The 12,918-nt window shown below is 42.7% G+C and overlaps 1 protein-coding gene across 4 annotated transcripts in view; it reads left to right on the plus strand.

Annotated features, from left to right (window-relative positions):
* Positions 1-2,020: 2,020 nt before the first annotated feature.
* LOC115120486 (copper-transporting ATPase 1) overlaps positions 2,021-12,918 on the plus strand; it is a 28,700-nt gene continuing 17,802 nt past the window's right edge. The window contains exons 1-2 of one of the 4 annotated variants that reach the window (XM_065019942.1): positions 2,021-2,096; positions 10,282-10,415. In XM_065019942.1, the coding sequence (XP_064876014.1) occupies positions 10,296-10,415 (120 nt within the window). In that variant the 5' untranslated portion in view covers positions 2,021-2,096; positions 10,282-10,295. Of the gene's footprint in view, positions 2,097-5,068; positions 5,337-10,281; positions 10,416-12,918 lie in introns of those variants that run through there. The other 3 variants (XM_065019943.1, XM_065019944.1, XM_065019941.1) reach the window with 3 other exon arrangements.

A 12,918-nucleotide genomic window follows, 5' to 3' on the forward strand; every position in this document is an offset into this window, starting at 1 on the left:
TAACTCCCTGGTCATGATGTGGGGTGTAACTCCCTGACTGTGATGTGGGGTGTAACTCCCTGGCTATGATGTGGGGTGTAACTCCCTGGTCATGATGTGGGGTGTAACTCCCTGGTCATGATGTGGGGTGTAACTCCCTGGTCATGATGTGGGGTGTAACTCCCTGACTGTGATGTGGGGTGTAACTCCCTGGTCATGATGTGGGGTGTAACTCCCTGGTCATGATGTGGGGTGTAACTCCCTGGCTATGATGAGGGGTGTAACTCCCTGGTCATGATGTGGGGTGTAACTCCCTGGCTGTGATGTGGGGTGTAACTCCCTGGCTATGATGAGGGGTGTAACTCCCTGGTCATGATGTGGGGTGTAACTCCCTGGTCATGATGTGGGGTGTAACTCCCTGGTCATGATGTGGGGTGTAACTCCCTGGCTATGATGAGGGGTGTAACTCCTTGGTCATGATGTGGGGTGTAACTCCCTGGTCATGATGTGGGGTGTAACTCCCTGGTTGTGATCCCTGGCTGTGGGGTGTAACTCCCTGACTGTGATGAGGGGTGTAACTCCCTGGTCATGATGTGGGGTGTAACTCCCTGGTCATGATGTGGGGTGTAACTCCCTGGCTATGATGAGGGGTGTAACTCCCTGGTCATGATGTGGGGTGTAACTCCCTGGCTGTGATGTGGGGTGTAACTCCCTGGCTGTGATGTGGGGTGTAACTCCCTGGTCATGATGTGGGGTGTAACTCCCTGGTCATGATGTGGGGTGTAACTCCCTGGCTATGATGTGGGGTGTAACTCCCTGGCTTTGTTGTGGGGTGTAACTCCCTGGTCATGATGTGGGGTGTAACTCCCTGGCTGTGATGTGGGGTGTAACTCCCTGGCTGTGATGTGGGGTGTAACTCCCTGGCTTTGTTGTGGGGTGTAACTCCCTGGTCATGATGAGGGGTGTAACTCCCTGGTCATGATGAGGGGTGTAACTCCCTGGTCATGATGAGGGGTGTAACTCCCTGGCTATGATGTGGGGTGTAACTCCCTGGCTTTGTTGTGGGGTGTAACTCCCTGGTCATGATGTGGGGTGTAACTCCCTGGTCATGATGAGGGGTGTAACTCCCTGGTCATGATGTGGGGTGTAACTCCCTGGTCATGATGTGGGGTGTAACTCCCTGGTCATGATGTGGGGTGTAATTCCCTGGCTTTGATGTGGGGTGTAACTCCCTGGTCATGATGTGGGGTGTAACTCCCTGGTCATGATGTGGGGTGTAACTCCCTGGTCATGATGTGGGGTGTAATTCCCTGGCTTTGATGTGGGGTGTAACTCCCTGACTGTGATGTGGGGTGTAACTCCCTGGTCATGATGTGGGGTGTAACTCCCTGGCTATGATGAGGGGTGTAACTCCCTGGTCATGATGTGGGGTGTAACTCCCTGACTGTGATGTGGGGTGTAACTCCCTGACTGTGATGTGGGGTGTAACTCCCTGGTCATGATGTGGGGTGTAACTCCCTGGCTATGATGAGGGGTGTAACTCCCTGGTCATGATGTGGGGTGTAACTCCCTGGTCATGATGTGGGGTGTAACTCCCTGGTCATGATGTGGGGTGTAACTCCCTGACTGTGATGTGGGGTGTAACTCCCTGGCTATGATGAGGGGTGTAACTCCCTGGTCATGATGTGGGGTGTAACTCCCTGGTCATGATGTGGGGTGTAACTCCCTGGTCATGATGTGGGGTGTAACTCCCTGGCTGTGATGTGGGGTGTAACTCCCTGGCTATGATGAGGGGTGTAACTCCCTGGTCATGATGTGGGGTGTAATTCCCTGGTCGTGATGTGGGATGTAATTGCCTGTGTTAAGGATACAGGTATCCTGTGTGTATTTCTTTTCTCTCCTTCTCCCCTCCTCACAGGTGACAATCATCATTCCCCAATCAGTCGCCAATCAGAAGACACCTCCTTTTCTCCTACCCAATCACATCCTTTCCCTTGGTTTAAAAACCCAGTCCGTTGTTTTCTGTGGAGCTCCATCTCTGTGTCTCAATCAATCTCTTCCTCTCTTTAGATTGAGCTGTCTTTTTGCTCCTACATGTCACATTTGTTCTGTATTATGTGAGTATGTTTTGGTTATGGTGTTTGGCTGTATGTTTGATGGTGGGAAAAGGGGGTACCAAGCCAAGTCGCCCATGGGCATACATTACCCGTAGGAATAGTTTGTCTAAATACCCTAGTTAGAACTGGGCGTACCACCCGCTGTATTTTTGGTTAGTTAGTTAGCGTATTGAAGTAGGCTAGTTGAGCTTAGGGGTGTTTTTGGAGATTTGTTTCTTTCCTTGCGTCCAGCTCAGCCCCTTCCCTGTCGGCTGTCCCATAGGAGAACCCTTTGAAGAACCCTTTTTGGTTGCATTTAGAACCGTTTTGGTTCCCATGTAGAAACCTCTGCACAAAGGGTTCTATAAAGAACCCAAAAGTTTTTTAAAGTTTTTTTTTTTAACCTATAACCAAAAAAAAATTATCCCATGGGGACAGCTGAAGAACCCTTTGGGAACTCTTTTTTTTTTTCTTCTAAATGTTATGGGCCCTGGTCAAAAGTAGTGCACTACATAGGAAATAGGGTGTTGTTGTTTTTTTACATTGGCACTCTTTGCATAAGTTAGCTAAGCCAATTTATTCCATACACACACCAGACCTCAGTTCAAATCGAATTTGAGATCATTTAAAATACTTTTCTCTTGGCTTGATTGAACTTCCCTGGTGAAATGAAACCAATAAAATAGTCCTAAAAGTGCAAATCCAGCTTTATACACAAGGCTGGCTCAAGCAAACACACAAAGTATTTCAAATATTTAAACTACTTTGAACCCAGGTCTGGCACACAGTCTCCTAGCATCAGGCAGTGTGTGAAGTAGGCTACATTAGGAGTGATGAGTCATAATGGTTGCTGTAGACAGATGGCTAGAATAAAGGTCACATTGTTTACGACAGACGGCCATCTCTCTCTCCCTCACTCTCTCCACTCTCTCCTCTCTCTCCCTTTCCCTTTGTTGTGGGCGTTCTGCTGCACACCTCTGCCTCCGGGGCTTGACTGGGGCTGAGTGTTGGTTAATGAAGAAGGGAGGTTAAGGAGGGGAGAACAGGTTGGATAGAATGGGGTGGATTGAAAGGGGTGAGGCAGTTGGGGAAGAAGATGAGTGCTGGTGTCCCAGTAGGAACATGTCCATAGACATTTATCTAAGACCATTCCAGAAGGCCAGCCATTAGGACTGAGTGTAGATAGTTGGAGAATTGCCACTCTGTCTCTGATAATATAGGCCAGGAATGTCCGCAATAAGCGGTACGCACGCATATGCACCAGCAGCTAGTGCACGTTCAGATGGGGAAAACACCTGTCTGTCTGATTCCACCAGGGCGTTCTGCCGCCCTAGGTGAGACAACTTCCGACACACTCTTATTCCTGCTAAACTATGTATATACATCAGGGGTCAGCAATAGGTTTGACCTTGGGCCAATTTTTTTCTCAGCTGAAAGTCTGAGGAACAGAACATAATAGCAGATAATTCAAAAGCATAGGCTACAAAGGAAACACCATTTTTAACACATCTGGTTAGTAGGCTAGACAATCAGTTTAATGTCAATGTCATAACAGCCTAATATTTTCAATCTCATTACATTGATAAAATCACCAATTTCTCTAAATGTTTTTAATATTTATTTGTGTGTTGATTGAGGAAAATCAGCTTGCAATCAACACTAAATGTTGAGACTCAAAATAATGAAAATAGACGTTTCAGGGAAGAATGGACAGAGAACTAGGCGTTCTTACCATATTTCTCCATGTCAAGGCAGAGTATCTTGTTTGCAAATAATTAAATCTTAGACTTCCTTATGAATCTAAGCATGGCACTTTCAAAAGTTACCTTTCCACCCAGACAGAGGCTCTTCCAGAAAAATGTGAGCTTCAACTGCCGGCTACTCGTCCGTTGCAAAACCCAACAGCCAGTTTGACGTACTGCCAAATTCTCTAAAATGACTTTGTAGGCTTATGGCAGAGAAATGAACATACTATTCTCTGGCAACAGCTCTGGTGGACATTCCTGCAGTCATCATGCCAATTGAACGCTCCCTCAAAACATGAGACATCTGTGGATTTGTGTTGTCTGACACAACTGCACATTTTAGACTGGCCTTTTATTGTCCCCAGCACAAGGTGCACCTATGTAATTATCATTCTGTTTAATCAGCTTCTTGATATTGATGTGGATGGATTATCTTGGCAAAGGATAAATTCTCACTAACAGGGATGTAGACAAATTTGTGCACAAAAACATGAGAGAGAATATTTTGGGAATCTTTTATTTCAGCTCATGAAACATGGGACCATGATGCATTTATATTTTTGTTCAGAATATTTCAGTGCAAGTCAAGCACTGCGCCTGATCCAGGCAAATTGCAGACAATCTCTGAATTAGTAAAGCCTTTGGGTATTCCTTTCTTAAATCACATCTATGTAGTTAGTTTTTAGTTTTAAAACCGGTAAAGAATTCAGCCACACATTTAGAATGACAAACGATCTGTCATATTATCATAGGACATCCGTTCACCGTGAGGGATAAAGGCTTACAATGTTCAATTGCCTACACAGCGAGAGCAAGCTGAGGAGAGGCATACACTTCACATTTGAGCGGATAATTAGGCAAACCACGGTTTTATTTGATTCTTTGTTTGAAAGTCGATGCCATTGTTAGTCCTATGTTTGAACCTGCATTCGTGGTCTAACTGCTAGGCCTGCAATAATAACCTTGGCCCCTACTCAAGTTGCATTACAGGTTGGGTTGTTCGGACCATAAACTAACACTTGTTAGAATAGAACGGACTAGGAAAAACTACATTTCTAACCTAATCGACACATTTTAATTTGCCTTTGTACAGCTTTGAACAACCGGCTACAAAATATGAACTGTGCAAAGGGTATTCACTGATCCGCCAAAAAAATGAAGGGAAGGAGACGAAACCAACGGAGGACACCAGCCTAGACTATTTAGATGCACCCGCCCAAGTTCATCACACGCCGCATACGTCACCTCCCCAGCTCCTCATCTCTCCTGCGCAGATCCGCCGCAATTTGAACCGTGTGAAGTCAGCATGAAAAACCACACATCGACAACCTAAACAAGTAATGCCAATATTCTTCTATTTTAGCTACAAGCTGTAGCACAGCACTTGTTGCGGCGATAAAGGAAATCGCAAGCAAGCCACGTTTCTCCCCTTTAGCATCCGAATATCGTTTTTTGTTGTTGCAACGTCAACACCCTCCTGCTTGGCTAACTACATGATTATCTTCTTGATAAACAGGTAAATATCTCAAAAATGGTTGATCTTGATAAAGTTTACATTAGCTAACTGGGTTCAGTTAGCTAGTTTGTTGGTGCTTGATCGGAAAACAGTCGCATTTTGTTTTTATATAAAAGCTATCCGGTGATCACGAATCTCCCCATTACAGTAATATTATACATGAGTCATTGGACAAAGTTGAGGTCCCCGACGGAAAAATAAACTGGTTAAAACAATATACAGTAAGTGTGTAGTTTGCAGTTGTGTAGTTATTTTTTGATGTGGTGTGAAAATAGAAGGATTTAGCTCTGTTTTCAATTACATTTTTAGAATCGATTGACGTTTTAACGTTAGATGGACTATTTGTCTGTTTTCCGGAGCCGATATGCACCTTTTACAATGAACATGTAACGTTTACTTAGTTACGGTCCTTTATCCTTTAGGCCAATATTGGGCTAGCTAGCTAATATCATATAGCTATGATTTAAAATACAGATTGTACGAAAATAAGTTACGGGGCATTTGCTGTGGTGTCCTAGTTACAGTAGCTATTAATCCAATGATTTATCCATTGCATAACATGTTATCAGTACGCATCCAATAAATACGTTAAGCTATGTGACGCGAAGCTAACCAAAGGACTTTCATACCCTGGCTAACTAATTTATGATGAAACTTGTTTTCTGAGGTCGATGTAGCTAGTCCTGACAGTCCTAGAGGTCTCAAATGTTGCTTACTGTGACCATCATGTCCTATCTGTGTCACTCATGATCATCTATTATGGCTTTGGGGTTACCCATGAAAGGATTTACGAACATCCTTTGTCATTCCAATAAATTTGAAGAAGAGATGGGTAGGTAGCTAGGCAGGATCCTTGTAATCTGCTTTTAGCAACACTAGTATTTATATTGGCTACAGAAAGCATTCATACCCCTTGAATTATTCCACATTTTGTTGTGTTGCAGCCTGAATTCAAAATGGATTAAATATATATTTTTCTCAACCATTTCTCACGCATGACAAAGTGAAAACAGGTTTTTAGAAAATTTTGCGAATTTGGTGAAGTACAGAAATATCTACTCTTAAATATCTTTGGGTAAGTCTCTAAGAGCTTTCCACACCTGGATTGTGCAACATTTGCCCATTTATTATTTTAAAAAATCTTCAAGCTCTGTCAAATGAGTTGTTGATCATTGCTAGACAACCATTTTCAGGTCTTGCCATCGATTTTGAAGTAGATTTAAGGCAAATGTAACTCGGCCACTCAGGAACATTCACGGTCTTCTTTGTAAACGGCTCCAGTGTAGATTTGGCCTTGTGTTTTAGGTTATTGTCCTGCTGGAAGGTGAATTCATCTCCCCGTATCTGGTGGAAAGCAGACAACCAGGTTTTCCTCTAGGATTTTACTTGTGCTTAGGTCCATTTCGTTAAAAAAAATGTATCCTGAAAAACTTCCAAATCCTTAACGATTACAAACATACCCACAACATGATGCAGCCACCACTATGCTTGGAATTTTTATTTATTTATTTCACCTTTATTTAACCAGGTAGGCTAATTGAGAACAAGTTCTCATTTGCAACTGCGACCTGGCCAAGATAAAGCGTATCAATTCGACACACAACACAGAGTTACATATGGAATAAACAAAACATACAGTAAAAGAAGTCTATATACAGTGAGTGCAAATGAGGTAAGTTCAGGAAATAACATTTACATTTAAGTCATTTAGCAGACGCTCTTATCCAGAGCGACTTACAAATTGGTGCGTTCACCTTATGACATCCAAATAAATAGGCCATGGTGGCGAAGTAATTACAATATAGCAATTAAACACTGGAATGGTAGATCGGCAGAAGATGAATGTGCAGGTAGAGATACTGGGGTGCAAAGGAGCAAAATAAATACCAGTATGGGGATGAGGTAGGTAGATAGATGGGCTATGTACAGGTGCAGTGATCTGTAAGCTGCTCTGACAGCTGGTGCTTAAAGCTAGTGAGGGAGATATGAGTCTCCAGCTTCAGTGATTTTTGCAGTTTGTTCCAGTCATGGGCAGCAGAGAACTGGAAGGAAAGACGACCAAAGGAGGAATTGGCTTTGGGGGTGACCAGTAAGATATATCTGTAGGAGCGCATGCTACGAGTGGGTGCTGCTATGGTGACCAGTGAGCTGAGATAAGGCGGGGCTATACCTAGCAGAGACTTGTAGATAACCTGTAGCCCGTGGTTTGGCGACGAGTACGAAGCGAGTGCCAACCAATGAGAGCGTACAGGTTGCAGTGGTGGGTGATGTATGGGGCTTTGGTGACAAAACGGATGGCACTGTGATAGACTGCATCCAGTTTGTTGAGTAGGGTATTGGAGGCTATTTTATAGATGACATCACCGAAGTCGAGGATCCGTAGGATGGTCAGTTTTCCGAGGGTATGTTTGGCAGCATGAGTGAAGGATGCTTTGTTTGCGATATAGGAAGCCAATTCTAGATATAATTTTGGATTGGGGATGCTTAATGTGAGTCTGGAAGGAGAGTTTACAGTCTAACCAGACACCTAGGTATTTGTAGTTGTCCACGTATTCTAAGTCAGAACCGTCCAGAGTAGTGATGCTGGACGGGCAGGCAGGTGCGGGCAGTGATTGATTGAATAGCATGCATTTAGTTTTACTTGTGTTTAAGAGCAGTTGGAGGCCACGGAAGGAGAGTTGTATGGCATTGAAGCTCATCTGGATGTTAGTTAACAGTGTCCAAAGAAGCAGTAGGGCTGATTTATTTTTCAGAAATATATATATGTATGTATGTGAAGCTGATGGGTAAGTAGATTTTTTTTTTTTTTTCATTATGTTTTTCCTTACATATTTTCAGAGTGTGATGGAGATATGTGTGATGTTAGTAAGGAGGGGTATGAAGTAGAGGTCGATCGATTATGATTTTTCAATGCCGATACCGATTATTGGAGGACCAAAAAAAGCAGATACCGATTAATCGGCCGATTTGAAGAAAAATGTATTTGTAATGACAATTACAACCATACTGAATGAACACTTATTTTAACTTAATATAATACAGCAATAAAATCAATTTAGCCTCAAATGAATAATGAAACCTGTTCAATTAGGTTTAAATAATGCAAAAACAAAGTGTTGGAGAAGAAAGTAAAAGTGCAATATGTGCTAACGTTTAAGTTCCTTGCTCAGAACATTTGTCTCTATACGATTTGTATTTCATATACCTTTGACTATGTTCTTATAGGCACTTTAGTATTGCCAGTATAGCTTCCGTCCCTCTCCTCGCCCCTACCTGGGCTCGAACCAGGAACACATTGACAACAGCCACCCTCGAAGCAGCGTTACCCATGCAGAGCAAGGGGGAACTAGTACTCCAAGTCTCAGAGCGAGTGACGTTTGAAATGCTATTAGCACGCACCCCACTAACTAGCTAGCCATTTCACATCGGTTACACCATCCTCATCTCGGGAGTTGATAGGCTTGAAGTCATAAACGGCTCAATGCTTGAAGCACAGTGAAGAGCTGCTGGCAAAACGCACTAAAGTGCTGTTTGAATGAATGCTTATGAGCCTGCTGGTGCCTACCATCGCTCAGTCAGACTGCTCTATCAAATCATAGACTTAATTATAACACAGAAATTACAAGCCTTTGATCATTAAAATGGTAGAATCTGGAAACGTTTATTCTTTCAGTGAAATTCGGAACCGTTCCGTATTTTATCTAACGGATGGCATCCCTAAGTCTAAATATTGCTGTTACATTGTACAACCTTATCTGTTATGTCATAAATATGTACAATTCTGGCAAATTAATTACGGCCTTTGTTAGGAATAAATGGACTTCACACAGTTCACAACGTGCCAGGCGGCCCAAACTGCTGCATATACCCTGACTGCTTGCACGGAACGCAAGAGAAATGACACAATTTCCATAGTTATAAGAAATTCATGTTAGCAGGCAATATTAACTAAATATGCAGGTTTAAAAAGATATACTTGTGTATTGATTTTAAAGGAAGGCATTGATGTTTATGGTTAGGGACACATTGGTGCAACGACTGCTTTTTTTCAAAAATGCGCTTGTTAAGTCATCACCCGTTTGGCGAAGTAGGCTGTGATTGGATGAGAAATTAACAGGCACCGCATCTATTATATGCAACGCAGGACAAGCTAGATAAACTAGTAATATCATCAACCATGTGTAGTTAACTAGTGATTATGTTAAGATTGTTTTTTACAAGATAAGTTTCAATGCTAGCTAGCAACTTACCTTGGCTTCTTCCTGCCCTCGCATAATAGGTAGTCAGCCTGCCACGCAGGCTCCTCGTGGAGTGAAATGTAAGGCAGGTGGTTAGAGCTTCGGTCTAACACATCCCTGGGGCGGCAGGGTAGCCTAGTGGTTAGAGCATTGGACTAGTAACCGGAAGGTTGCAAGTTCAAACCCCCGAGCTGACAAGGTAAAAATCTGTCGTTCTGCCCCTGAACAAGACAGTTAACCCACCGTTCCTAGGCCGTCATTGAAAATAAGAATGTGTTCTTAACTGACTTGCCTAGTTAAATAAAGGTGTAAAAAAAATAATAATAATCGGCAAATCGGTGTCCAAAAATACCGATTGTTATGAAAACTTAAAATCGGCCCTAATTAATCGGCCATTCCGATTAATCGGTCGACCTCTACTTTGAAAGGGTCTCTGAGTGACATGTAAGAAATAGAGCATTTTAGTTTTGGACCTTCTGATTTATTGAGACACATCACCCCATTGACGAATCCTTATCTTGGTGTGTATGACGTCAATGTAATATCTACTGGCCTGTTTCATTTCTGTTTACTCTCTTGCCGTGGGAAACGAGATCCTTGTCATGCGCTCGTAAATAGTCTAGCTTATGACCTTGTTTGCTTCTTTGGAATGTGAAAATGTTTTCTTTGTTAAACCATGCTAATGTCCTTTTTTGTTTTGTTCCCAGACAAAGGACTTACAATGACGCTAAAGGTCAAGCTGAGCTCAGTTTGTCTGGGTGTGGAGGGGATGACCTGTACTTCCTGTGTTCAGTCTATTGAGCAGCGCATTGGGGGTCTTCCTGGAGTCGTACACATCAAGGTGGGTCCGGTACACATTTAGGAGAGGTTTCCCGGATCCAGATTAAGCCTAGTCCTGGACTCCAGTGAGCATGATTTGTATTTTGTATTTTTTTGTCCAGGACTAGGCGCAATCCGGGAAACTGGCCCAATGTGTTTTAACATGTGTATCACAACTTTCTAGGATAGGCCTTTGTGTGACATGTACATGTGTTAGATTATAACCTACACATCCAACTGATTTTACAGGATCTGAAGGATGTTTTCACCCTTACAGCTTTGTGTTCATTAATCTTTCACCTTTCAAACAGAATGTCTTCAAACTGCCAAGTCTGCATTTCCACCATAGACTTGACACCATTGCACAATTTCCAGAGATTTAAAATAGCGGAGTTTGCTTCTTTTTCTTTTCTTTTTTTTTTTTTTTTACAGTTTCAGAACATTTTAAAAACTAGATGTGAAACTAACTAGCTAGAATTGAGAGAGCAGCAAAAACGGTTCCTTATTATATCTCTTACCAACTATAATTTGTATTTCATTTCACCCAAACTAAATATCCCACAGCATCTGATTTCCAGGATTCATCCCAAATTGCACCCTATTCTCAACTACTTTTGACCAAGGAATCAGGGAATAGGGTGTGATTTGGGATGCAGCTCAGCCTCCTCTCCCCTAAGGGAGTTGCTTGTTTATATAGCTTAATTGAAGATGAACAGTGATCCTTAATTCCGTGTAGCAGCTGGAATAATGTCCTAGATGGCAGTAAATGTGGCCTGGCCTTCTCTGTGTGTTTACCCCTCAGGCACAGGTTAATAAGGATATAATGTAATTGCGTTGTTCCTGACAGAGAGCTGGTCTTTACAGGACTGTCATTTGGTTATTGTGGGTCGATAACCGGCTGAACGGGTAGCAGACGGAGGATGGGCATTGTCATCAGTTCCTTAAAGGGTCAGGGGACGTTAATGTGTGTTGTTGTAAGAAACAGTACATGTCCTTTTTAAGTGAGGAGTGAATACATTGTTGAATGTGGACGGTAGGCCTGTAGGATAGTTTTTGACCCTTGTCAAAGTTAAAAACTGTAGTAGACTGTATGAGGAAAGGACAGTCTCTCATTCACTCTCGCTCTCCCTGACACACACACACTTAGGAAAACATAGATAATCTCTGATTCGTGCACACACTTCCCTGTGTTTTTAACTTGCGTTTCAGTCAGGGCTGAGTGGTCATGTGATGGCGTCAGTTAATCACAAGTTTCCGTGTGTGTGTGTGTTTGACTATTGCTACTAGAACATGCTGGAAGCTTCTGAGGCCAATCCTCTTTATATACAGTACCAATCCAAAGTTGGAACACACCTCTTCATTGTTGACTATTTTCTACATTGTAGAATAGTGAAGACATCAACTATGAAATAACACACATGGAATCATGTAGTTAAACAAATCAAAAATGTATTTTATATTCTTCAAAGTTGCCACCGTTGGCCTTGATGACAGCTTTTCACACTCTTGGCATTCTCTCAACCAGCTTCACCTGGAATGCTTTTCCAACAGTCTTGAAGGAGTTCCCACATATGCTGAGCACTTGTTGGCTGCTTTTCCTTCACTCTGCGGTCCGACTCATCCCGAACCACCTCAATTGGGTTGAGGTCGGGTGATTGTGGAGGTTCACTTACTCTGCATCTCACAAGTTCTCGCAGTTAGAACCAAAAATCTCATTTGGACTATCAGACTAAATGACAGATTTCCACCGGTCTAATGTCCATTGCTCATGTTTCTTGGCTCAAGCAAGTCTTTTCTTATTATTGATGTCCTTTAGTAGTGGTTTCTTTGCAGAAATTCGACCATGAAGGCCTGATTCGTGCAGTCACCTCTGAACAGTTGATGTTGATGTGTCTGTTGAACTCTGGAGCATTTCTTTGGGCTGAAATGTCTGAGGCTGGTAACTCTGAACTTATCCTCTGCAGCAGAGGTAACTCTGGGTCTTCCTTTCCTGTGTGGCGGTCCTCATTAGAGCCAGTTTCATCATAGCGCTTGATGGTTTGTGCGACTGCACTTGAAGAAACGTTCAAACTTCTTGAAATGTTCCAGATTGACTGACCTTCATGTCTTAAAGTATCTTCTGTATACCATCCCTACCTTGTCACAACACAACTGATTGGCTCAAACGCATTCCGAAGGAAAAATTCCACAAATGAACTTTTTTCACTTTTCAAATTTTGCCTAAAATGACATACCCAAATCTAACTGCCTGTAGCTCAGGACCTGAAGCAAGGATATACATATTCTTGATACCACTTGAAAGGACACACCGATCCTGTCGATGTTAATTGAAATGCATTCCAGGGGACTTCCTCTTGAAGCTGCACAAGGATCATCTTCAGACTACTTGTTTATGTGGAATAGATTTGATGTCCTATTGATCGTAGCTTCGTATGGTTTTAGTAACCGTCTCAGTGTGATTTCAGCCATGAATCTCAGAATTGTGCTGATTTACATAGTAACCATGACATGACCATTTTTTATGG

The sequence above is a fragment of the Oncorhynchus nerka genome, linkage group LG6 (genome assembly GCF_034236695.1).
Source record: "Oncorhynchus nerka isolate Pitt River linkage group LG6, Oner_Uvic_2.0, whole genome shotgun sequence".
Classification (NCBI taxonomy): domain Eukaryota; kingdom Metazoa; phylum Chordata; class Actinopteri; order Salmoniformes; family Salmonidae; genus Oncorhynchus; species Oncorhynchus nerka.